General features: G+C 41.6%; 3 protein-coding genes across 8 annotated transcripts; 1 reads left to right on the top strand and 2 right to left on the bottom strand.

Moving 5' to 3' along the window:
* Window positions 1-887: 887 nt before the first annotated feature.
* On the bottom strand, window positions 888-8,759 carry LOC120037458 (transmembrane protein 106B-like). Of its 3 annotated transcripts, none has more exons than XM_038983517.1 (7): window positions 8,379-8,759; window positions 6,926-7,139; window positions 6,029-6,182; window positions 5,733-5,873; window positions 5,578-5,621; window positions 2,143-2,196; window positions 888-1,709 (listed from the first exon to the last, which is right to left on the bottom strand). In XM_038983517.1, the coding sequence occupies exons 1-7, from the start codon at window positions 8,527-8,529 to the stop codon at window positions 1,592-1,594; spliced, it is 876 nt and encodes a 291-aa protein (XP_038839445.1). In that variant the 5' UTR covers window positions 8,530-8,759; the 3' UTR covers window positions 888-1,591. The 3 variants fall into 3 exon arrangements, with proteins under 3 accessions (XP_038839445.1, XP_038839446.1, XP_038839447.1); XM_038983518.1 differs by having other exon boundaries at window positions 6,926-7,136; XM_038983519.1 differs by having other exon boundaries at window positions 6,926-7,136; window positions 8,245-8,758.
* Window positions 8,760-8,849: 90 nt separating this feature from the next.
* LOC120037329 (next to BRCA1 gene 1 protein-like) lies at window positions 8,850-20,984 on the bottom strand. 4 transcript variants are annotated; one of them, XM_038983488.1, is made up of 19 exons: window positions 20,760-20,984; window positions 18,332-18,394; window positions 18,213-18,231; window positions 18,081-18,103; window positions 17,736-17,921; window positions 16,515-16,592; window positions 16,166-16,362; window positions 15,719-15,844; window positions 15,229-15,432; window positions 14,863-15,022; window positions 14,424-14,693; window positions 14,064-14,271; window positions 13,651-13,938; window positions 13,396-13,557; window positions 12,854-13,271; window positions 12,650-12,732; window positions 12,195-12,270; window positions 11,920-12,016; window positions 8,850-11,699 (listed from the first exon to the last, which is right to left on the bottom strand). In XM_038983488.1, exons 1-19 carry the CDS (start codon window positions 20,859-20,861, stop codon window positions 11,526-11,528), a joined length of 2,934 nt encoding a protein of 977 aa, XP_038839416.1. In that variant the 5' UTR covers window positions 20,862-20,984; the 3' UTR covers window positions 8,850-11,525. The 4 variants fall into 4 exon arrangements, 2 of the variants coding, with proteins under 2 accessions (XP_038839416.1, XP_038839425.1); XR_005474805.1 differs by having other exon boundaries at window positions 11,585-11,699; window positions 12,172-12,270; XM_038983497.1 differs by lacking the exon at window positions 14,424-14,693.
* Window positions 20,985-21,234: 250 nt separating this feature from the next.
* LOC120037501 (proteasome activator complex subunit 3-like) lies at window positions 21,235-26,848 on the top strand. Its single transcript, XM_038983535.1, has 11 exons — window positions 21,235-21,358; window positions 21,925-21,957; window positions 22,129-22,191; window positions 23,463-23,567; window positions 24,270-24,324; window positions 24,571-24,686; window positions 24,826-24,894; window positions 25,057-25,124; window positions 25,231-25,285; window positions 25,371-25,457; window positions 25,574-26,848. The coding sequence occupies exons 1-11, from the start codon at window positions 21,314-21,316 to the stop codon at window positions 25,652-25,654; spliced, it is 777 nt and encodes a 258-aa protein (XP_038839463.1). The 5' UTR covers window positions 21,235-21,313; the 3' UTR covers window positions 25,655-26,848.
* Window positions 26,849-27,193: the final 345 nt, after the last annotated feature.

Raw genomic sequence — 27,193 nt, 5'->3', positions numbered from 1 at the left:
TCCAGTATTTATGCTGCAGTAGTTTGTGTGTCGGGGGGCTAGGGTCAGTCTGTTATATCTGGAGTACTTCTCCTGTCTTATCCAGTGTCCTGTGTGAATTTAAGTATGCTCTCTCTAATTCTCTCTTTCTCTCTCTCGGAGGACCTGAGCCCTAGGACCATGCCTCAGGACTACCTGGCATGATGTCTCCTTGCTGTCCCCAGTCCACCTGGCCGTGCTGCTGCTCCAGTTTCAACTGTTCTGCCTGCGGCTATGGAACCCTGACCTGTTCACCGGACGTGCTACTTGTCCCAGACCTGCTGTTTTCAACTCTCTAGAGACAGCAGGAGCGGTAGATATACTCTCAATGATCGGCTATGAAAAGCCAACTGACATTTACTCCTGAGGTGCTGACTTGCTGCACCCTCGACAACTGTGATTTTTATTATTTGACCATGTAGGTCATTTATGAACATTTGAACATCTTGGCCATGTTCATAATACCATGTTATAATCCCCACCCGACACAGCCAGAAGAGGACTGGCCACCCCTGGTTCCTCTCTAGGTTTCTTCCTAGGTTCTGGCCTTTCTAGGGAGTTTTTCCTAGCCCCCGTGCTTCTACACCTGCATTGCTTGCTGTTTGGGGTTTTAGGCTGGGTTTCTGTACAGCACTTTGAGATATCAGCTGATGTAAGAAGGGCTATATAAATACATTTGATTTGAGTATTTGAACAGGGCACAGGCAACATTGCCATGATTACGCTGTAGTGCAAGAACAAGGGAGTAAATTAGTTAGCTTCCACATTCCAAAACAATCCGTGGTAACACTACTAGTCCATGTGGATTCCTAACAACCATTTTCCCCCTCACTAATAATCTCATTTCAGTGACACATAAAAACCATAGGTGAATTAATATCCAGATCTTGTTATAGCTGTTAGAATTAGCATACAATTAGAGATTATGGTTCAACATACAAATGTGTGATCAGTAGTCAATCCCATTAGTGTACAAATCAAAGACAGAACTGTAATTCCCATGTTATTCCATAGAAAAGTTCTAAATGGTCTCTACCACAGTCATTATGTGATCAATGCTATATAGTTGTATGCATAAATGTAAGAATACTAAGTGGTTTTACCTACTTTAACAAATTAAAACACATAAAAGTAATTTACTTGTTTGTAGAAGTGCACCAACAATCTGTTTTATAAGAAATTATGCAAATATATAAACAGCTAAATTACTCCTTCAAATGTGTGCAAATTTGTAGTCCACTCAAGTCTTTCAGTTTCTTTGAAGACAAAACAAAGTAGGTTTCAGTAGGATATAGTGGCAAAAAAGTTATTTTCACAGCGCAGACCCTCCAACCACAGCAATGACCCTACTTATAAAGCAAGTGCTACAGAGGTGCATAAAAAAGACAGAACATTTCAGAGCTTTAATTTTAATTTCAAGCTCCACATTTTTGTGGTTTCTTTCTTCCCGATAACTTGAGGGACATTTGCATTTTTCAAGAAAAAACAACAATGGCTTTTGACCACACAGTTCTCCACAGTTCACCTCATGGCCTACTCCTCAGTCATCCCGCCACTCATGGAGCCCTTGGTCTCAGGGTGTAGGGTTGATGAGGTGGGGTGTTGTGGTGTTAGACCCACAGTCGATGTATTCAAACGTGTCCAGGGAAAGCTGCTCAAAGTGGGCCAGGTAGTAAACAGTCATTGACATCCTGAGGGAGGAGAATGGTTACAGATTATACCATTTTTCATCTATTATTTATCAAATCTAATGATAATTTATGTAATTGTACCAGATTTAGGTCAGCCAGCTATCAACGTTTCCTAACCATAGCCATGAAATAAACTCTCCCTTGAGCCATCACTGTAAAAACTGGGCCAAGTTAACAAGCAATACAGCCCTTCCTCAGATTTTAACCACCGAGAAGAAATAAATAGGTTAGTCTCTGGTGCTCTTGGTTTACTAGGTGGGTGAAGTTGTCGGTTTATCATCAAAACATTTAGTCATGAATTATGGTATTACATTTTTCCCACTGAACACAGATTCAACATGATTCTGGTTCATTATTGAATATATGCATTATAATCTAAATGGCTAATTTGGGGGGCGTTTTACCCATACTGACTGACTGGGCACATACTCACTGAAGATTGACAAATAACGTGTGGATCTTGATCGTAGATTTCTTGCAGTAATTGCTGGGAAAAATAAATAGAAGAAAATAATGAATACCTTCAGGATTTCCTTATGAAAGATATTATTTCAAAAACAACCCACTGGGCACAAACTCGTTGAATTAGCGCTGTTTCAATGTAATTTGACAAAGTATTGTGACGTGGAATCTGTGGAAAATACATTGATTTGAAAAAAAGTCATCAACTGTTGTTTTGAGGGTGACATTTCAACCACAGGATTATGTATGTTATCATGATAACCACATTTGAGACATTGTATAAGATGTTGAATTTGTACGTTTAAAACAACGTCAGAAGTCCAACTTTATATCCACTATCAGAAAAAAAACAATAGGCTGGGCAGGACCTCCTACTGAAGAATTCATCCATCTACAGCTACCCTTGAGTCTCCCATCCAGGGTTTTAACCAAGCCCAGCCCAGCTTAGCTATGAGATTTGTCATTGACTATTACCAATGTGCTATCGTCACAATTATTATTTAAAGATCTCCACTTTAAAACTAAATAAATTCACTGTTGCTATCGAAGTCATTCCAAAAGGTAGGTTTAACAGAGTAAATTAAAATGTGATCATACTTAGTCTGGCTTTAATTCCAAATGTATAATTTGTGTTGGATTCACAGCTCTATCTTAACCAAAACATTTGATTTGATTTAGTCCTATTCTTTATTTAAAGTGCATTTAAAGTTGAATTTAATCACATTCTTTCATTTAGATTTTTGGTTGCGATGGCTTCATGAATACAACATATAAAATAGTTAATTTGTAGACCAACTGGAATTAAAACCAGTCTTCAGTGGCAGTCAGTGGCACAGATGGAACTATCCAAGCAGAAGATTAAAATCGTCAAACATTTAAAATTTGAAACCAACCGAACACAATTCAATATCACTTTTGAAATACAATAGCCTATTAACTTGTCGACAAGTTAACAAAATGCTAGGTTGGATGCTGTCTCCAACCTAACTAAAAATAGAAAAGTTAAAGTCTAGAGCACCACAGTTGAGGTGTCATAATACCTATGAATGGTGGAAAAAAAACAGGGAATTTTTTAGAAACACTTAAAATAAGGGCTGTTTCTCGTGCAGGCTTACCCTGGCGTGACATTTTGTAACCATGTAAATCTCTTGGACAAGGTGACTTTAATCAATATAGTCGCCTCTATTTACTCAGATTCGAAAACGCTAATTAGCATCAAAGTAGACATCATGCAAAACTACAAATCCCTGCAAGCTCCTGCGCGTCATCTCTAGCTGACACCTTTGCTAACAGGTAGTGTCAATTTAAAACTTGCACAAGAGGGTTAAAAGAATTCAGGTTTCAAAATGTAGCCAATATATTAATTACTACATTTAGATAGTTAATCCAGAGATTCTTACCTTTGCCTCAATTTGGCAGTCTCATCCAGATCACCATGGCATTTGTAGTTCTCTATGATAGCCACATTAGCATTTCATTTTTTAGGGGTAAATACAGGCGAATATATTGATATGTCACCTAGTCCTAGAGACTACACGGTTATCAAAAAGATCATGCCAGGGTAAGCCTATACGAAACACAGCCCTTATTTTAAATGTTTCTAAAATCTCCTATGGGAAAAATGAATGGTGGAAAATGATTGGAACCATTTCCTTGTGTAACTGCTAGGGTATTGGGACTCATACTGTGGTACTCTATTGGACTAAGCTCAGATGGAACTAGCCCAGCAGTAGATCCAGGTAACTGCCAAAATAATGGAAACACGTGTGTAAACGAGGGATTAAAAGTAGGTGGAAGCACCACATAGGTGGAAGCACCTGCTTGGCAGGCCACTATTTTGACTACCATGGCCATCTATGCCCAGTAGGATGACAAGTCCCCCATCCACAGGGCACGAGTGGTCACTGCATGGTTTGATGAGCATGAAAACGAGGTGAACCATATGCGATGGCCGTATCAGTAAGCAGATCTCAACCCAATTAAAACACTTATGGGAGATTCTGGAGCACACCCAAGACTGCGTTTTCCAACATCAACACACCAAATTATGGTGTCACATCCCTCCAGTAGAGTTTCAGACACTTGTAGAATCTATGCCAAGGTGCATTGAAGCTGTTCTGGCCCATCACCCTATTAAGACACTTTAGGTTGGCGTTTCATTTATTTTGGCAGTTACCCATACCTCTCCTTTAAAATGTTGATATTTGGTTGCATTGTCAACCAAACAATTCAATATTACTTTTGTAATACAGTAAATTGCTTAAAGTTAAGGTTATCTTACAAGCGAATGTAACATTCAACTCTAAAATGAGTAACATATCCAAGGCCACATTGAGGATACAGTAACTATACATTTCTTATGTAACCATATATAAGTCTGCATGTTCAAAAAGCACGCATAGGTCCTCACAGGTCTGTGGAGATCTTCACAATTTCTGTAATCTGTGCAGAATGTCAGTTACACCATATACCATAAAATATACCATATTTTAATGTAATCTCAACTGCAATCTAGGCCATTTGGTTCTGCTTTTAAAAGAAGTGCAGTGAAAACAATCTGTTTTATAAATAAACAAAATATGACATTGCATTCCCATTTGAACTTTTAAAATGGTTTAAAGTACAGTGAGACATTTGGGGTGACAACGGCAACCAAAAATCTGATTGTTTTTCCATTGGTTGTGCTTTAAGATGGTTGAAAGCATAGTGATAACACATTGGAAATTCATCTAACTTTTGGCTGTCTTTTTGAGTGGGTGAATATAGGTTGTAATCTCATTGATCAACATGTTAACCAAATTTTAACCAAGTATCCACATTGAAATGACATGGTGTGCCCAGTGGGAATGCTTTTGACTTCTTTCAGTCCAGAGGCCCTTTCATTTTGTGAATAGGAATTTCTAGTGACAATTAGCCTGCAACACATGGAGGAAATGGAGATGAATTCCGCATGCCAGTGCTCCCAGCTAAGCAGGTTATGCTAGTTTATGTATGCTTATGTACTTTTGTAAGACAAATACTTTATCTGCTCAAACATTTGACAGTCATGCCTCAGACTTTCTCTAAATACAAAACACATTTCCAGTTTTGCTTTGTCTTTATACATTATTCAAAACAACTAGCCGAGAAAATGGCAGAGAATAACTGTCCGTAGAGCACACAAAATAAATTATCACATTTACAGCGAATGAGTTACATTACTTTCACATGACAACATGCCACAATCAAAATAAGCTTAACTTTACAGCACAACTAAATTAAAAGGACTGCGTCACTATATTGTAAGTGTGTTACCATGGCACTTTGTATAACCAAACAGCCACAAAAGCAGCTTTATGTCTCACTACTGACTCGATGGAAGATTCAGCACCAGACATAATTTAACCAAGGTTATACTTGTACTTACTTCAGACCCTCCTCCACTAGCGTGACAGGAATCTCAAAGGCAAACTGTCAGGGGAAATAAGGAAGAGCGTTAGTGAGTCAAGTAACAATATTTAGAGGCTTACAGAAGCTAAAATCTCTGCAGTATAGCAGTTGGTAATGAGGGGAGGTGCTCACCGTTTTGTCCGTGAGTGGTTTGACAGTGGTGACATTTTCCATATCAGCCTTGCCCACAACCGTTTTATCAAAAAGAGCCTGCACTGTCAAGTTATAGGCCTGAACTGTAAAAAAGTTGTCATTGGTAATATTCAGGATGTTCTGTGATGGGAGAGAGACAAGGCGATTATTACATTCATCTCCAAAAACACTCCAGTGATGCAGAGGAAGAGACAAGAGGCCAATACTTTTATGGCATAGCCCAGATAGAAACCAACTGTGTGGTATATGAATGAATAAGTCCAATGATGTCTCACCGTGATGTTCATTTGGACAGTGGTCGGGGTGAAGTAAACATAGACAGACTTGACAGCCACAGGTGAGAGGATGACACTGCGAGGAAACAAGAAGAAGAGGACCAGCGAGCTGACCAGCAGGCACAGCGTCACTGACACAGTGACATACAACTTCCTGTAGGGGGACATGAAATGTACAAGTTGAGTATTGATATAAGGCCCAGCGCAGTCAATATGTTTTTTTTCTGTGTTTAATATCACATTGTACAACAGCTGATGAAATTAACACTGTAAAAGTGTGCTTTTTTTTGCTGGTTGAAAATGCAATCTACACAGGATCTTCTAATCAGCAGGTTTGCATGGACGGGAGTTTTAGATTTCCATGGTGACATCACCATGCGGTTAGTAGACCAATAACAAAAAGCTCCAAACCTCTGCAAATAACAGCTAGTTTTCCTCTCCAGTCATGCTGCATTCAACTGCTAGTCGGAACTAGAAAACTCTGAAATGTACAACTTGCTAACAGGTTGTTATACACGTGCTGCGTTCAAGGAATCAGCAAGTCGGGAGTTCCGACTAGCATGTGAACGTGGCATACGACCACGTTGCTAGAGAAAGTTAGCTAAAAAGCTTATTAATGGAAATCTATTACAGTAAGTTAATTCATTGTTACCCAGAAATTATTTTGGAAAAAATGGCTACATTGCATTGGCCATTTTAACATACCTCATTAACATACCACAAGCGTTTTCATGCAGTATACACAAAAACACCTAGATACAGATGCCCACTCACAGAAAGCAATAATACTTTCCACACACACTGAACATCTCGACACACCATAGACCTAAAAGACCTTCTAAATGATGCATGTGGGAAATAAAACAATTGTTGCTATAAATCTCAACATGGTCTTACGTGTGTCGTGGTTTCAGCCTCTGATCGGAGCAGGGGATCACTGCCACCAATTTGCTCTCCTGACCTCGTGGGATGCGGCCCGTGCCCTGGCAGGTTGGGCAGGCCAGTGTTTCCTCAGAGTGTCTCCTGTTAGAGGTCTTCCTTCTGTCCTGCTGGGGTACGATGGCCTGCTCATCATTCTCACTGGGTTGACTGAAACCAGCTCCCATGCCTGCTAAAGAGACAGTCATATATACAGGTAACTGCCAAAATAATGGAAACGCCAATATCAGGTGTCTTAATAGGGCGTTGGGCCACTACCAATCACCAAAACAGCTTAAAGGGACCGTGGCATAGATTCTACAAGTGTCTGGAACTCTACTGGAGGGATGTGACACCATTCTTCCACGAGAAATTTCATAATTTGGTGTTCTGTTGATGGTGGTGGAAAACGCTGTATCAGGCGCTGTTCCAGAATCTCCCATAAGTGTTCAATTGTGTTGAGATTTGGTTACTGACACACACACACCTGTGGGGACACATTTGACTCCCCTTCAAAATCCTATTTTCCCTAACCCCAATCTTATTTTCCCTAACTCCTTAACCCCAAACCTAACCTCAACCCCCCCTAGAAATACGCTTTTTATTTGTGGTGACCTGCAAATAGTCCACAGTTGGTCGAATTTTTGTTTGTTTACAATTCTTGTGGGGACTTCTGGTCCCAACAAGTATAGTTAAGCATGCACTCCTTTGAGACCCCTCTTTCAAAGTCACTGAGCTCTCTTCTTCTAGCCAAAATAATAGGCAACTGGGGATTGTTTATATGACCCTAAGCATGATGGGATGTTAATTGCTCAATTAACTCAGGAACCATACCTGTGTGGAAGCATCTGCTTTCAATATACTTTGTATCCCTCTTTTACGCAAGTGTTTCCTTTATTTTGGAAGTTACCTGTAATGTTAGTTGCTTCACATCAATATAATGATAATTTACTATTGATATTTGTGACGACAAAGGATTATATTCTGTGTATGTATGTGCTTTGCTGTCTTGGTGGATTTCACAATGGAGATGATCTTAAATGCATACAATTATACAATGTTTCATTATCTTCGCAGACACCGAACCAATTAGATCGAAGTCGGCTTTGTCCATACATCAGACAACATCTTATGTGAATTAATTCTACAATTTAGCAAATAACCGATGGCGAACGTTAGTTTTAATCTAAACAGAAATTTGACTACGCATTTACAACACACCGCATACAAGTCTTGTGATGAGTTTCGTTTCTCTGCCACCCCTGAAGAAAACAACTTGTTGCACTGTGTTTACTTGCCTTGTTTATGGGGTGTTACGATTTATAAATACGGTGCCGTCATCAAGATTATCTGTAATCTAACTCCACACCATATGCCTCACAGCAGTCGTGAAAATTGTCTAATATTTTTTTTATGTTGGTCACATACTCACTGAGCAGTGGCGCATTTCCTATCCAGATGAGGAAGACGCTGCGTAATTTTGCTGCCACCCACAGGAAAGAATTAAAGCGTCTATATGTAGCTTTTTGGGGAACCCGACCAAATTCACATAGAAAGGTGAGTTCTAGATCTGTAATTTTCATTGAAAGAAATATAAGAAGCGGTATTTGTGTTCTATTTTTATGCTTCCCGTGATTGTTTTATTTTTGAGTGTTTTACTTTGTTTTGTACACCAGCTTCAAACAGCTGAAAATACAATATTTTTGGTTATGGAAAATATTTAAGTGGTTTAGATGGTACAATTATTGTTTTGCACTGCACTTGCTCGTTTAGTCACAAACTGAAATTAGGCAAATGTTAGCAACCAGAAAATGGCGAAACAATTTCTGCATAGTGCATCTTTAATAGGTTGCCTACTCAATGTTTTTTTTAAACAAAGTCAAATAAATACATTGATTCCTGGTTGTTTTTGTGTATGTGAGCATTTCAAATATTTTTTATTTAGCCTTATTCAAAAAAGAAGTGACATCTAAGTGTAGTGACTTTTATTAGAGACAGATATTTGTACATCACAGGTAGCCTATGTCTTTTAATTGCCTGGAAACCCAACATTGAATTGCATTGAATTCTAGGTAGGCAGAAATGAGCGTTTGAATCTCTACAAGCCAGAATGTTGAATAAAATTGTTTTTACGTGCTTTAACCGGTTGTCTGTGTGGTTGGTCCTTTTGGTGGAAGGAATGTGAGACAATATCCACAGAAAAGTAGAATTACATTAAGATTCCTATCACCGGAAGCGTGCGCAAAACCATGTAAACACGTGCACGAGCTCGGCAAGTAATGCATGTATTTTTATCATGTGTGCATGCCGGTAAAGTACATTAAAATATCATTTTATTCAACATTCTGGCTTGTAGAGGTCGTGAGTATAAACTTTTCCTGATTCAAATGCTAAATTCTGCCCGACCTAGAATTCAATGCAATTCAACGTCAGGGTTCCAGGCAAGTCTTTTAAGTGCAACACAGAAAGAGTTCAGACAAACTGCACATTATCCCTCCCCAAAAACTTTTTGGAGTTCTCATTCTTCACCCTCTATGAAAATATCCTGCCCATATATGGAAGGTATGAATGTTTCAATTACACGTATGGAGAAATCTATGAATCGCACTGTTTCTGACCTCCATTAACCTGCCATAATTTATGACATATAGTTTTCCACTATGGGAAAAGCTTACTTTAAATTTTAATTCAAAAGACCACAATCCTTATTGTCCTTGAATTCCGTTTCTCCTTGACACCCTAAAAGTTGACTCATAAGTGGCAATAAATCAGATACCATCACCTGGTAGGACTGTACATTTTAGTCATTTAGCAGACACATCCTTTGGTAAGACAAACCCTAAGAACCATTAAGACTACACTATACCAAAATAGGGTTGATTCAAAGGGTTTTTGTACTAATGATTTTTACCAATATCCATTTGCTACATTATGACTGGCCACTAAGTGTTAATTATTTTTCACAATGCTCACAACCCTGTCAAGTTTTCCTTAGTGTACAAGACTTAAGCAAACCTTTCCAGTATCTTTTCTTCAAATAAACATATTAGAACAGTGGAAATTCAAGCACAATGACGTGAGAAAGCTTCAACCAGAAGAACACAGGCAAATCTTCCTTTACATTTCCAAAACAGCCCTCAAGCAATCAACTCTAAAACAAAACATCAAAGATGACCTCCTAGGATTACCTGAAACACGTTAGCATTTCCATATTGGAAAATAATAAAAGCATTTCAAACTTGTTACATACTGCTTGATTTCAGTTTTCAACTTTTGAAAGAACTTGACGTACATTTTTTTTAAAGAATGATACCAAGTGGAAAAAATGATACCAAGTTTAAAGAATGATACCAAGTGGAACGAGTCAATGCTTTTGATATATCATGATCACCAGGCCCCCTGTATGGTTCTGAAAAGAACCCCCCTCCCTCAGGACAATATAGAGCAGATTGAAGACATTTTGTAAAGGAGGTTCATTCATTTCTTGATAAATAAAATCCCTTCAACAGGATCTTAAAAATGATTACGTCCTTCACTTCTTGAGCAGCTAGTCTTTTGGGTTTGCATCAATATTTATGTCTTCCATGTGCAACAAAAAAACATTTGTATATTATATTTACATGATTATTTTGAAACCCAAATATACTCCTAGTTAAGAATGGTGATTAAATAACCCTCTCAAAATGGAATTAAATGGACTGCATCAATGTAATGGTCCTCATTTCAAAAATACTTAATGTGTACACCATTACGCACAAATATCCATAGCATGTTGTCAGCCATGGCACGACATCACAGAAAGTAGGGGAATGATTATCTTCAAATCAATAAGACACATCATATGTCTACAGTACGCTGATACTTTGAACAGTTAAGCTGAGAAAGGTTTAAGCATGTGGGTGTGTGTGTGTGTGTTTAATTGCTGTGATCTGAAAGAAGCATAGCATTCTCCAACACTGACAGTCATTCACGCTTGGAACGAGGACCTGACGTGTCCACTATTCAAACACTCTATGAAGGTGATTAACGTCATACAATGTTGACTATTGCCACAGCTTATCATATCGTAAGACCTATATGGTTCTGGCTCTGTGATAAATATTACACCCAACACCCCTTCAGCTAAACTTACACATACTGTAACTCTTGTTGAATATACCTGGTCTATGGCTGCATATTCAGCCTGTATTCCAATCTATGACTTCAAGGGTGAGTATACTGTTTAACAGGAATGGCTCGGCGATAGCAACTTGTGATATGTTTGCCATTTGTTACCACAGCAATGAAGGTGTTCTCCTGGAAAGAGTAGCCCACCTCATCCACCCCCCTTCAGTCTCCCCCTTTCCTATACAAAAGCTAACAGCCAGAAACGGCCATGTTAAATGAATCTACATACATACTGTAGCTATTTGATAGTCTAAATATCCCAAAGTCCATGGGAATGTCTCTTTAGGTCATAATCAGGATACCTCCTGTCATACTTGGGCCAAATCTAAAAGAGAGGAAGAAGAGACAAGAGGTCAAGGCGGCAGAGGTTACACCCATGACGACACCCCAGCTCCTCCTCCTCCCTCTCTCCTCAGTAGCGGGTGGAGTACCAGTCATTGTCGGTCATCTGGACCAGTTCATTGACCACGTCCAGCAGGTTGTAGTTGTGTTTCTTCAGCAGCCGCTGGTTGAGCGGCCGGTCACCAAAGCCCATCTCCACCAGCACCCCCATCATGGTGTCCTGGGTGGCTCCATCCACTGGGGGCTGCAGGAAGGACAGCATACTGTTTAAAATACACCTCCTAGATACTAACTTGACTCTGATAGTCACTAATGACATGCTAAAGTAGCCTTACAATGGTGGCATTCCAGTTCGATGTCTCAACCACCATGTTAATATGATAGAGCAATCTTCTGAGATTGCAAAAAGGATGACCTTGAATGCCATCATTAACAGCACTGTAGGAAGTGAATGGAGGACTAACCTGCACTGGGCCAGGCTGCCCAGTGAACAGAGCCTTGTAGGCGGATGCTGCGACAGACAGGGCTCCTTTTACCAGGCCTCCAGTGATGCCTGGGTGCCTAGAAGGAACAAGACCGACAGAGAGGGCCAGGGAGTGAGTCTTACTGACACCATTTTGTTTCTGGTCAGCCAACACTAACATCATTAAATTGACGTTCCACTTTAACAATCTCTTTAACAAGACATCTCAGAAAATATTAGCATCTGAACTGACTGAGTTGCACATCAGGGTCCCACCTAGGGTCTTCGGAGTTGTCTTCTGAGTCACCAGAAGCAGATGGGCTGTCTGGTTGGCTGTCTGGCTGCTTGGAACCTTTCAGACACAACCACAGAGATGACTGGTTGGTTATGTTCTGGGAAAAGGATATACCGGTATGCTCATATGGATAAGTTGTAGAGCTCAAGAGGGGAGTGTATAGAAGGTGCTCTTTGACAAGAAGCAGACCTCTACTCCATAGCCATTGATCTAGTGCTTAGTACTTGTGTTTGTTAGAACCAAGCAGACATATTGTACTTCGATATTACCGCTGAATGATCAGACAGCAAAAAGGCACTGCAGCAAGCAGAAAACATTATTACTGTTAGGGCATTGTCGTCAGTTAGGCCCAACTGCCTTCATGAGACGAGCAAAAACACTGTTTCCTTTAGTTGCTAGAACTACTGTTCAGTATGTGACCGTGTGTGTTCCTTACCATCCTCTGACTCTCCCTGCTGGTAGACCTCAGTCCTGTCCAGGGACTCTGCTGCTGCCTCGGTCTGATCATTGCTGTCTAGGCTGAAGACAACACCAACAATATATGTCTACATTTTGGAACATCTCAGCAATTTAGCACTGTCAAAATGTGTAATAGCACTGTAAACCTATTTCCAAGCACAGCTGGCCCATGGTTTCTCACCTGGGTGTAAGAGCTGAGTTGAGCCGAGGGGGTGCCACCACCACAGGGGTTAGGGGCACTGCGTCCAACGTCTGGGAGGTGCACAGCATATCGTTGGCGCTGCTGGAGCCTGAAACTGTCTCTTCTGCTTCATCTTGCTCCCCCTCGGGAGTGGTACGGCCCTGGCGGTCGGGGTCTGTGGGCGTGTCGGGGGCGTCGCCAGGCTGGGAGAGGGCGGAGCTGTACATGGACTCTCCCAGGGGGCGGCTGGTGTCGAAGCAGTCAGGGAGGATGATGATGTAATCCTCGGATGAGGCCGAGGAGGAACGGCTGCGGGCGCCCCTGTTCCCCTCTGTCAACTCTCCTTTATCTTCGCCCTTGTCTTTGTCCTCTCTGGCGTCCATGCAGATGCTCTCGATGTCTGACTCCAGTCCCTCATCTGCAAACGGTCAAACTATTTAATTGTTGTTTTTTACCTGACAACAGGGCCCAGATTTGAGCTCAAGTGGTATTTATCAACCAATCAACTCATTGAAAACAGGTGGATAAGTTGGGCCAATCACCTGGCATCATCAGCTCTGGTATAGCCAGCTGGGGTGGTGCTAGGGTTGGGGCCACGGGGGATATGTCCCGGGTTTTCTCGGACCTCACCTCCAAACGCTTCTCAACACCTTTCCCTTTAAGAGAAGAGGAGGCGGAGCCACCTTGGGCTGCTGGGCGGACCACTGTGAAGATCAGGGAAAGGAATTTTGGTTACACAATGTTATGGTCCTGGTATTAACATAGGCTTCATATGGAACTAATTAATAAAAACTCACCTTTGACGGGGCAGTTCCCATGCAGGGGTGTATGGTCTGGGGCCTCCTCCAGTGTGAGCGAGCGCATCACCGTCTCACACACAAACTGAGTCCCGCTCATATCCTCCTCTCCCTCCTCCTGGGCTGGAACCCGGCCCCCCTCCGCCCCTGGCCCCAGGCCCTGAGACGGCTGGATGCTTGTGACTCCCTGGGCCTGATGGGCCTCTGCTTCCTCCTGGATCAACCGCAGGGTGGGCTTCTCCTGCAGGGGACCGTCATGGGGCAATGGGGATATGCACGGGGTCATATCTGTGTGGAAGAAACAGAGAGAATGAGAGAGAAATTCAGAAAAGGAGACGGAGAGACCCTAAGTGCAGTCAACTGATTAGGAACACCCTGCAGATTTAGCATGTGAATAGCAATGGAAGGCTTACCTGCCGGGGTGTTGTTGGGCACGCTCTCTAGTTCCTGAACAATGTTGATGTCCAGCAGCTCAAAGGAGAGTAAGTCCTGGGCTGTGAGCAAGTCCACAGAGGGAATGTAGTATTCTCGTTCGTCTTGGTCCACTGACATGAGTGCTTGATCCCTAGAGGCTACAGCACAAGACTTCCCACCCTTATCTGTGGAGAGGGGGTTCTTCCCCTGTAGAGCACCAGCAGATCAAAATATATGTTACCCAGACAGAATACATACTTAACTGAGATTACTACCATCTTTTCCAGAGAACTACAGCATTGTATAGCAGTTTGGGATTGGCCACTGAGAACCAAAGTCAAGCGGGTGGGTGGACTTGCCTGTGGGGTGACGCAGGGCGACACCAGCACGCCATCTGCCATCACGGCTGCAGGCGCCAGGGGGTCCACCACAATGCTGCACCAGACGCGAGGGCCAAACTGCTCCCCACCGTGTGCCAGACGCCAATGGGAGGTGTATGAGCCTTCCAGGGCCGGGGCGCATAGTGCCACACTTACCACGCCCACCTGACCTGGCTGCAGGAAAGGCACAGCCACCTCACGCCAGCGGTCGCCCGACGCCACCCCCAGATTCCCCCACATGAACTTCAGCTAAGAAGGAGATGGGGGTAGAGAGAGCGAGGGGGGGGGGGAAAGGTATAACATTGACAGTCTAGCTCTCATCGTCGTGTCCTTTCTTTCTGCTAAGATTACTGTGGCTGTCAATGGTAACCTCAGATAATGTGCATATCCCAGGTGCATCCTCATCCCATAATAGTACCTTGGTTTCAGTGCTCCAGCTCACGCTGCCAGTGTTTCTCATCTTCCAGTACTTGATGAACTTGGTGCCCGGGCGAAGACGAGTCCCATCAGGCAGGTTCTCATCCAGGAACAGGGCCGTCATGGCTGGCACCACCAGAGGGCAGGGCCGCTTGGGACGCCTGGGGGACAAAGCGCCAAAATACACTATTAAACCACAGAACATCTCTCTCCAAAGCACAACTCTCTTTGTCCTTTCCCTCCTTTTGACAGCAGTCTAACTAGAGACAAGACCTGTGCCTCTCACTGATTTGAGCTCAAGATACACTGAATACTAAGCCGTATCTACTTTCATCTAATTTTGGTGAACTGTCCCTTTAAGACGTACTCCGGGCTGTTGGCCTGGGTGGCCCTGGGTTGGAGCAGGACGGGGGAGGAGCTCCCGTCTCCGGCGGCACTCCACTGCAGGCCCCTCCTTTCCATCTTCAGCTGCTTCCTGATCTCCTTTACCTCCGCCTTCAGCTGACGCTTCTCAGCCTTCAGACGCTGCTTCTCCGCCTTACGGAAGCTCCGGTCCCCTCGCCGGTAGAACCTGGGGACGAGGTAGGGAAGGGGAGAATGAATGCAAGGGTTTCTGATTGGCCATCATAGGACAGATACAGTTCTGACAACTTTCTGATGACAATGATCATTGTAGGATTGAAAATTACAAATACAAAACAACCCCCAAAATGGAGAGTAATTTCTCATATCAAACCATAGCAGCCCCAAAAACAAGAATTAATTAACATTGGCACCCCATAAGCATTAAATGAGGTTCCAAAAACGGAATATATGTAACTGTTACAATATGTAATATTTTCCAACCCTGGTCTTACCTGCTGTGGTCTGGGGCTGGTGAGCCGTGCTCAGGGATGGAGAGGGGTGTTCTGGCTCTCACCAGGTTGTGGCTGGGGTCATGGGAGAAGCTGCAGGGCTCACACAGTGTGCAGGACGTACACACACTGGGAAAAAGAAACCAGACATTCAGGGAGCAGCACACCAAACAAAGGGCCTTCTGATTATTTTAAACTGATCTTCTTAGGTTTCGCATACTGAAGAAATGGAAACGACAACTGATCGAAGGAATTTGTTTGTTTTGGAGCAACACAATGTATGTTGGAGGCACTAAATGAAAAGTAAGTGGGAGTAGGCTATTTACAAAAACATGTAAGAAATATCTGATTACATTGGTGTTTATTTACCTTTACTCACATTTTAACTAATTCACATTTGTCAATGTCCTCCCTAGTCTCTCTCTGAGCCACCTCTCTTCTCCTCCTCACCTGCACTGGTATCCTCCCCCAGCGGTCTGGCCCCGGCAGCTGCTGCAGGCAGGGGTGGAACTAGGACCCCCAGGCAGGGTGGAGGAGGTCACCTCAGGGATCTGGGCCTCAGCTCCAATGGGCTTGTGGATGCAGCACTGGCCCGAGAACTCCCTACAGATCTTCTCCACTGCCTCCCTCACTACTTGGTCTTTGAACTGGATGACAAGAGTTTGGGTTACTGGTTAGCTTAATTTCATCTATAAAATATACACATACAACCATATAAATGTCAAGGTTAAGTGGTATGATTCTAAATAGTACATTCATTGAAGATAAAACCACAGTAATTTCCAAGTCATCTCCTCACCTTCTCCATGTAAGATGTAAACCATGCTGGAGGTGTCTTATCTTCCTCTTTGGTCCCCTTTAGTTCTTTCATGATCACCTTGGAAACCAAAGTAGAAACACATCGGTGAGAAATCAGACAATTAAGCCATATTTATTTTAGGACATGCAATGACTTAGTTTGGTCTTTACCTGTATTAAATGAATACCTAATGACACAAAAGCTCATTCAATTTGAAAGAATTAGCTATATAAAGTAATAGTGCTGAGCAATTAGTACTTCGAGGTCGATTCGATTATAAAAACAACATTAAATACACTATGCATTATGTGGGTTGAATGCTGTAACACAGACTAAAGCAATTAATAAAAATCCCATGAAGGTAGTGACTGCCCATTACTGCTTATCAACCATCATTTATTCACCGAACTTTAATAAAATATTTCAGTTGTTGTGTATATTACATTTGTTTTATTTGATTACTTTATTATTTCATTTCAAGTCATCTCTTCTCTATAGAGCTGCTGCCTATGCAGTCTGACAAAATCTAAAAATGTAGTTCTTGAAAGTAAATAAGGCATACTTTTATGACTGCTAAATAGCAACTACCACTCAGATCGTGTATTTTCTGGTAGAGGTACCTCACAAAGCAACAGTTGCTCTCTATATCACCTCAAGCAATGGATTATGGTCATTGTAGTTAATTACCACATTGTATGCGCTAAACTATGTAGAATATGGGCCATTCGGAATCTTCAACTCCCTTCTACAGCACACAGTTCAGGCTGGATCTAATGTATCACTAGAGAAACTGTGAGATGTGCGCATTGAGCGAAATGGAAGTGCGCAAACGAATGAAATGGAAATCAAATAAATAAAAACTTTTTTTTTTAACCTTTATTTAACTAGGCAAGTCAGTTAAGAACAAATTCTTATATTACAATGACGGCCTACCCCGGCCAAACCCGGACGACACTGGGCCAATTGTGCGCCGCCCTATGGGACTCACGATCACGGCCAGTTGTGATACAGCCCGGGATCGAACCTGGGTCTGTAGTGACGCCTCTAACACTGCGAGGCTGTGCCTTGGACCGCTGCACCACTCGGTCCCTATAATTTAACCAACATCGGTCAATTAGTTGTTTAAAAACCGAAACATAACCAAAATGTTGGTTAATAATCCCTCAGCACTATTAAGTAGGAAGTATACAGTAGTGTGCATATCTATAGCTCTGTCCTTACCATGCCCTGTTCGGGGACAGCAGCCTGGACCTTCCGGCTCACCACTTGAACCAGGGTTGGGCAGTGCTGTGGGGGACGGAACCCTCTCTTGGGCTCCCCTCCACTGGCCTTGGCCGGCACGCGCGTGGGCTGACCCCTGGTCTCATACACATTCATGTGCAGCCGGTTCCCTTGCCTGGATGCACTCTGATGAAATCAACAGAGTGGAATGATGGTTAATGTATTGCTTTGTTACTTGAAGGCGTATTTTGGATCCTGCTTCAGATAACAGTTCCACTTCACTTGAACCTTTTGTCATCATAAGGCCTAAGCAGGGACAGGAGTCAGATTTAAGTTACCACCTACCTTTAATGCCTCCTCATACTCCACTAGAAGAGGAGAAATATCATTATTGGACATTTTACATTGAACAACTAACTAATATTATATTTGGTACAAAACATAACACAATATTATGTTTGGTGCTTTACTACTCACTTTGGCTGTTTATGGATACCTGAAACACAAAACGGAAATGTATTGCAACAACATTGTAATAGCATTATATTACCATTCCCAACAAATTAACATTGCTGTAACTCTTTGCTCTCACTCACCTCCTCATTCTCCTCATCAAAATAAGTAACTTGTAGATTACACAGGCCAAAGGACCTTTTCACCTGTAGACAAAAGACACAATCTATAAACCAACCAGTGTATTACATGATTTAGCAAGCTGTTTCTCAGACAAAGGACAAGCGCCTCCAAATGACATAAAAGTGATCATTTCAAGGAGAGCCAAAAATCAATCATGTTATCACGGTTATATTTATGCTATGCCGTAGTATCCCATATTTGCTAATTGAATGAACAAGCAGGGCTATGATGTAGCATAGGATGCCTGAAAGGAAAATAGACTGGTCTCCTTGAAGGCAATGCCATGGCAACATGGAGACACAATGGCAATTTCAATGAAGATGAACTCCGTGACTGGTGACTGGACAGCGGGGTGACAATGGAGTCTGAGCTTGCTGCTGCCAGGAGAGTCAGAGGAAAACAGTCTCATAAGCTCACCTTATAGGAAAAACAACAACTGGCATCCACCATTCACCTTGCACTCACTGACATTAAGATTTCCCATTTTACTGTGGGAAGAGAGAGAATTCAGCCCATTGCAAGATATTTTATTGGCTTGCTTTGGAAAGTGGCTTGCTTTGGAAACGTCCCCTTATGCCATCTTGGCATAAGGGGACGTTATCAGATGAGGTGGCTTGGCTCAAATGTTTATTTTGACATCATATGGCAGGGCTGTCAAACCCTGGAGTGAGAGGCGGAAGCCTCAAGTATCATAAGCCAGACTCGCCCTCGAATCAATACCCCCCACATACTGACGTCAAATAGAGTACAGTACTAACATGAACCAAGCTATCATAGGCAAGTAATATGTTCTGTTATTGTATTCATGAAAAGGAAATGAGAACCACAGAGAACTAGCAACATTAACTGTAGCATGCAGTGTAGCCCTCCATCTCAATAGCCTGACTGTTGTCAATAAAGTGTCACTTGGGTAAATATGAATTAATCCCAAAATGATGCAACTGAATAATAGATGATAATGGGGCATTTCATTTTAATTTTTTTAAACCTTTATTTAACTAGGCAAGTCAGTTAAGAACAAATTATTATTTACAATGATGGCCTACCAAAAGGCCTCCTGCGGGAATGGGGCTGGGATTATTTAATTGCTTTATTTTAAAATATAGGACAAAACACACATCAAGACAAGACAACACAACACTACATAAAGAGAGACCTAAGACAACAACATAGCATGGCAGCAACACATGACAACATAGCATGGTAGCAATACAACATAACAACATGGTAGCAGCACAAAACAGGGTACAAACATTATTGGGCACAGACAATAGCACAAAGGGCAAGAAGGTAGAGACAACAATACATCACGCAAAGCAGCCACAAACGTCAGTAAGATTGTCCATGAGTAGATAGGTTCTGCTTGTAGTCTATTTTGACAGCCACGGCTTCAAGCGCTCATATCAAGAATGTCACTGGTCTTCCTTACTGTTGTTGTTACCATTGACATGTCACATGTCATATGGAACGAACTGCAACAACAACAAAATTCACTAAAGCTGGAGACTCTTACCTCCCTCACTAGCTTTAAGCACCAGCTGTCAGAGCAGCTCACAGATCACTGCACCTGTACATAGCTCATCTGTAAATAGCCCATCCAATCAACCTCATCCCCATACTGTATTTATTTATTTATCTTGCTCCTTTGCACCCCAGTATCCCTACTTGCACATTCATCTTCTGCAGATTCTACCATTCCAGTGTTAAATTGCTATATTGTAATTACTTCGCCACCATGGCCTATTTATTGCCTTACCTCTCTTATCCTACCTCATTTGTACATACTGTATATCGCTTTTTCTACTGTATTATTGATTGTATGTTTGTTTATTCCATGTGTAACTCTGTGTTGTTGTATGTGTCGAACTGCTTTGCTTTATCTTGGCCAGGTCGCAGTTGCAAATGAGAACTTGTCCTCAACTGGCCTACCTGGTTAAATAAAGGTGAAATAAAAATGTATACTCATCTACGTGGATGCCCTCTGCAGGGCAGGCAACAAATTCATGTCTAATGTATCTTCAGCTAAATGTAGGCCTATTGTAATATATACACTTTTATAAATAGCAGCGCCTCTTATTTTAGCATTGCTCGATATTATGTTGTTGCGACTGGGATATTGTTGTAATACTGATATTCTGTTCGTTTAGATCGCTAGCTGCTGTAACTACTAGCTAACATTAGGCCCTAATTGTTCAATACTGGATTGTCATAGCTAGAACAATGTTCTCAACTACAGGGTATCAATCATTTATACAAGGTATACAACATTTAGCAAATAAGCGGCCGGCGATCGATGGTTGATAGCTTTAGTTTCAGTAACAGCCTACCGTAAAGGTATGCCAAGATGAATGCTGCTATGAAAACACCAGCGTCGTTATCCTTGCTTACCATGGCCTCCATTGACTCCCAACTCTTCGTCTCCGAACCTGACAGGAGAAAATTCTTCGCATTCCCCCTGAAATTCACCTTCAAATTGATGTAGAAGTCCATTGCTCCTTGTTTCTATGAATTAAAACATATCAAGGAAAACCAAAATTAATCACTATTGCCGAGATAAATACAGATAGTCTGCCTTTATGGTATGTGACTTATCCGGATGAGGCGTCTTTTCTGTTTACATCATCAGCTATGTAAACACACCCATATGATCACGTGACAGAAACGCATATTTTAATCAATGCTGCGCCGAAAATAAACACGGACACAGAGTTAATGTAACACACGGACGTTACTTTTTTTAATCATTATATAATCTTGTATTTTAAAATAATCCACGAGAAGAATAGCTAGTGATACTTTTTTTTGGTCCACGTGGTTGTTTTACGAGTCGCATCTTTTCTACGTCATAACTTGATTTCGAAGCAGTGTGCGGCAAAAGCAACAACGAGCCACTTAAAACCGTTTTTTTTGTTTATATCAGTTAATTTGATTTATTTCAAATTATGTCTTCAAAAGGCATTAAGGTAGACAATGACCTCAAAACAAAGGTAATGTTTTCACAATTACTTTGACGCAGAAGTTGAATAATTGAGAATGCTTGCCAGGCCTAGCTAGGGAGCTTAGCTACATTTTGCTCATTGCTTATAGTAGCTAGCTACGTTATTAGCACAACATCATCTTAGAATGTTCTATTAGAAAATCTGAGCTCAGTCAAGTGGTGTGTGTTTATCTATCCTGTTGAGACTGGACAGTACCGATTTGTTTGTTTGTCTACAGTATCCTGCATCACACATTTATGCACGAGGGCTGTCTTTTTCTGCAGAAACAGCAACATTAGCTAGTACGTTAGTAACTAAATATTTCCCACTTCATCTGCTGTAACACTACCAGTTCTTGGGGAGAGCGATAACATTAGCATATGTACAAATTTAACTAGATAGGTCGCCTGCTAGCTACAGATAAAGACACGACGGGAAAAAAAGTATTGTGGTAAGGACAGCTGCTTCCATCAAATGACACGTGGTGTGATTGTACTGTCATTCAACATGGTTTTTCTTTCACATGTCATAAGATGTGTTCGAAAAGGGTTATTATTATTATTACTTTCTCATAGGTTGACGCCTTCAGAGAGCGGATCACGGGTGAGGTGAGTATCAACATTATGTCAACATGTTCTTATTTTAGACTTTTGATTACATTTACATTTGATGGTCCTAGTCTTCTATTTCACAAATTTAACCAACAACCACAAATAACTGTTTGGCAGCATCATAGACACGTGATCATTGATTAAAAAAATAACTTTGTTCTTTACTAGGCTGAAAACCTGGTCGCAGACTTTTTCCCCAAAAAGTTGCTGGAACTTGACAGCTTTCTGAAGGTAATTCATATTCTAATAACAGGGATTCTATTGTTGTACTTTTCATTGTCAAAATAGAATCTAGGTTAATGCAGAGCACTCTGTCGTGATACGTTGCCCTTGTTGTCCTGGCACCACCCTTGTTGTCCTGGCAGTGTGGTGCCACGGCAACAACCTCTCCCTCATCAGCAAGGCAAAGGAGCTGATCATGGACTACATGAAAGGAGGGCCGAGCACGCCTCCATCGACGTGGCTGTAGTGGAGCGGGTTGAGAGCCTGAAGTTCCTGTGTCCATATCACTAATTAACATGGTCCACACTAGAGCTGGAACGATAAACCGAAAATTATCAACACCAATCACAAGAATTTTGTTGATATCAATCATTACGATAAGTAGCCTATACTAGAGAAATTTGAAGTTAAATACATTTGCTAATATGGGTGATTGTTAATGGGACAGTTGATGACTACAACCATCAAACCAGTAGTAGATAATAAAAAATAAACTGTAGTGCATATTGTTATAACTTATCGTTATTGCATCAATTCAGGCAATTTATTGTGCTATGGATTTTTGTCCATATCACCCAGCTCTACTCCACACACACCAACACATTCGTGAGGAAGGCATGACAACGCCTCTTCCCCATTTAGGAGGCTGAAAATATTTGGCATGGACCCTCGGATACTCAAAGTTCTACAGCTGCACTATTGAGAGCATCTTGGCTGGCTTGCCTCACTGCTTGGTATGGCAACGGCTTGGCATCCGACCGCAAGCACTGGGTCGTACGCACTACCTTTCAGGGCCTCGATACCAGGCGGTGTCAGAGGAAGGCCCTAAAAACTGTCAAGTACTCCAGCCACCCAAGTCAGACTGTTCTCTCAGCTACCGCACGGCAAGCGGTACTGATGCACCAAGTCTGGAACCAACAGGACCCTGAACAGATTCTACCACCAAGCCATAAGATTGTTAAATAGTTAACCAAATAGCTACCTGGACTATATGCATTGAACCTTTTGCACTCTCTTTTATTATTATCTATCTGGTTGCCTAGTCACTTTACCCCTACGTATATGTACATATCTACCTCAATTACCTCGTACCACTGCACATCGAGTCAGTATAGCCAAGTTATTGTTACTCATTGTGTAATTATTCCATGTGGTATTATTTTTCAATTTCTCTCTGCATTTTTGGGAAGGGTCCATAAGCATTTCACTGTTAGTCTACACCTGTCGTTTACAAAGCATGTGACAAATACACTTTGATTTGATTTCTTCATCCTTTCCAGGAGCCCATTTTGAATGTCGCAGACTTGAAAGAGATCCACTCAGAGATAAACGTCAAAGTACCCGACCCAATCATTCTAAACAATAGCCATGATGGAGTAGATGTGGTAAGTTCATGGATTCTCATTTGCATCAAATCAGTATCATGAAAGTGTATACATTCAATACCAAACATGATTTTGTCAATTGTCAATTTTTTTATTTAACTAGGCAAGTCAGTTAAATATGATTTTTTTTCTTACAACGGCGGCCTAGTGGGTTAACTGCCTTGTTCAGGGGCATAATGACAGATTTTTACCTTGTCAGCTCAGGGATTCATTCTAGCAACCTTTCGGTTACTGGCCCAATGCTCTAACCACTAGGCTACCTGCCGCCCCCATTGTTACAGGTAACACACCTGATTTAGCTAATCAGATCTTGATTTGAAGACTACAAAAAGTAGAATCAGGTGTGTTACTGCTTGGCTGGAACAAAGACCTGCAACCACAGTTAGCTAGCATTTGTTTATATTGGCGCTGCCTAACAACTTCATTAGTCTGATCACAAGGGTATGTTCCACATCTGAAAAGAGACTACCCTGAACAAAGTGGAGGATAGCCAACACCAGTAGTCTCTCACTCACTTTAACATAACACTGTGAAGGAATGTTAATGAGACATAAACAGAATGGCTCATTGACTCTCAGTAGGTCACTGTGCTCAAAGCACTTGTCCATTACTGTTCGAGGTAGAAAAATGTGGAACCCCTTTGATCAAGGGAGACCTGTAACAGAAGTAATGCCTATGTTAACCCGAGGTTAATGTTTATAGCAAAATTCCAGAAAACGGAAAATTGAAGATGGACTAGATGATGATAACTGTCAAGGTAAACCCGACTGCCTGTTGTCATGCCATTTAATACTTGCATAATAATTCTGATGGCATTGTTGTACTGTAAAATACGCTTGTTGATATCTCTTAATGTCTGTCAATGCCGACTTATGCCAGAACCATTCATCTTCAATACATTTCTTGATAGAAGAGAATAGTAGACTGCACTTGACTGATTTGCAGTATTCTATATTAGCTAGAAGCGGCTTGGATGTTTGACCTCTCAATCCCACCTCTCTAGATGGCCCCAAGGTGTTTGCCATGCCAGGGGGGATGATAAAAAGCAACGGCCAGCTGGTGGACCTGATCGAAAGAGTCAAGCCAGAAATAAGAACCCTCATAGAGAAATGCAACACAGTATGTACCCACAAACACAGCCATTTTTCTTTGAGGGATTTATTTGATTGCTTTTTGAGGGCTCTCCCACTCTGAATTGCTTAGTGGAGATCTACTGTTAAGAAATGACTGTCTCATCTGTATGTCTCCTCACTCTCAGGTCAAAATGTGGGTCCAGCTCTTAATCCCCAGAATAGAGGATGGTAACAACTTTGGTGTATCCATCCAGGTATTATACTTTCCCATCAATATGAGTGCAGAGACATGCACATTCACATGTCTAGCTTCTAGTCTACTTTTCCAAACATGAACAAATCTCCAACACTAGGGGGCAGTACTTGCGCTCTTTTGCCTTTCTGTCAGATGATGCTGACCTGGTTTCTGTTTACAGGAGGAAACTGTTGCTGAGCTCAGGACTGTGGAAGGAGAGGCAGCCTCTTACCTGGACCAAATTTCCAGGTATGCCACAGTATACACTACCTTGTGTGTTTTTATTTACTTCACAAAAATCCCTTATGAATCTAAAGCGGTTCCTTGGACTGTCTCAAACATTTGTTTTCAACAGGTATTACATCACCAGAGCGAAGCTAGTCTCAAAAATTACAAAGTACCCTCATGTGGTAAGTGTTAACTGCACACTGTTTACATCCACATCCAATCTGCTGCCCTGAGTCCTCTCGTTGTTGACCATCTGTCTGTCTGCAGGAGGACTACCAGCGCACGGTGACTGAAATAGACGAGAAGGAATACATCAGCCTCAAGATCATTGTGTCAGAGCTGAGGAATCAATATGTGAGCAATACATGCACACAGTTCTGGCTCTGTTCAACCAAGTTGTATCAACGTTATGTTGTTAGCCTGTCGCAGATATTTGTTTACCGTAATAACCAAACCCCATCCGCTTGCAGGTGACATTACATGACATGATCCTGAAAAATATAGAGAAGATCAAGAGGCCACGAAGCAGCAACAATGAAGCCCTCTACTGAACACTCCACTTCTCCGTATCCTCTTCTCACCAACTCCTAGTAACAGCCACATTGGCAGCATTTAAATAGGCAGCACAATTCTGATATTTTTTCCCACTAATTGGTCTTTTGACCAATCAGATAAGCTCTGAAAAGATCTGATGTGATTGGTCAAAAGACCAATTAATTAGTGGAAAAAGGCTCCAAACTGGGTTGCCTGTGTGAATGCAGCCATTGACTGTAACAGGGGCTTTGTTCTGGACTATTATCATCAATTCCCTCAAGGTGGACTTTGAAATTACCTCCTTAGACATGTTCTGAAACATCCATGTTTCCAGGACTTGTGAGAAGGTTGTACCTTGATTATGGATTTTTCTCCATGTCGACCAATCAAGCAGGCTTGAACTGAACTCAAACATGGCCGGCCTCCACAAGGTTGGTAGGTCAGATGAAACTTTTTGTGTCCTTGTCTGTGTGTTTGTAGTGTGTATGTCTTGTCTGGAAACCGTCATGGGAGTTTCACAGGTATACTTTGTCTGTTTTATCTTTAGTTTTGTTTTTAAGGAATTATTTTTAGGATTCTGAAGTGCTTGCTGGTAACTATAATTAGCTGTATGTTGAGATTGTCAAGGTGAGTGTGTGGGAATGCTCAATCTGCATTTTAGACATAGTGTAGCTTGCAGTCCTGTCAGTTATTTTTATTTATTTTTTTACTTAAGGGACTACTCACAAGTACATTGTGAAGGACTATGGTCTGTTTCCAGCACAATATGTAATGTCCATCCACTCTGATATTGGAGTTTCAATTGTGTTAAAAGCCAGATCTAATGTTCTCATATCCAGATGCTACGTGATGAGAGAAATGTCTTTACTGTTTCTCTCCCTTAATTGTAATTTTGTTTTAAGAATAAATATTTTTACGTAATACAAATTCTTGAGAATGACATGGTTTCTCACCTATTGTATATGCTGCAACTGTTGGTGTGTCTCAGAGCTTGTGTAGTTGAATTCAAGCCTTGCTGTGAAAATTATTAACCTCAGGATGAGGGGGGCAAAATACTTCATAATAGCTAGGTTTCTATCTAATTTGCAACAGATATTCATACAAATGTGATCAAATCTGCATTTAAAAAAAAAAAAATGCATTTCCCCACCAGAGGTGTTTCCATCAGACACTTTTTTTTGTGGATAAAAGGCTGTGTGATGAAGTTTCATGTACTGAATAAAGGTCAGTGTTTCCATGGCATTTTCTGCTCTACCGATAGTTTTGTCACGCAGTGTTGTGATAAATGGCAAATTTGCCCAATCTGGTTCGCATGGTCTCTAGACAAGTTTGCTGATAGTGTACACTGGATAGGTTAGGTTATATGATAAGAGCAAGATAACTTGTTAATTGGCAACTAAGCACCGATCATGTCACTAGCATACAAATGAAGAGCCTCAATTTTATTGGAAAGGAGCATCAAGTTCATCACTGTGCACTTTCAGCACCCTGTAGTGTAGACAACTGCATGCTTTACCAAGTTGCAGTGGGAGGACCACACAACATAGCTAATGTGT

Source organism: Salvelinus namaycush, chromosome 3 (genome assembly GCF_016432855.1).
Source record: "Salvelinus namaycush isolate Seneca chromosome 3, SaNama_1.0, whole genome shotgun sequence".
NCBI lineage: Eukaryota > Metazoa > Chordata > Actinopteri > Salmoniformes > Salmonidae > Salvelinus > Salvelinus namaycush.
Note: the sequence above shows the minus strand (reverse complement) of the source record. Positions and strands in the feature narration are given on the sequence as shown.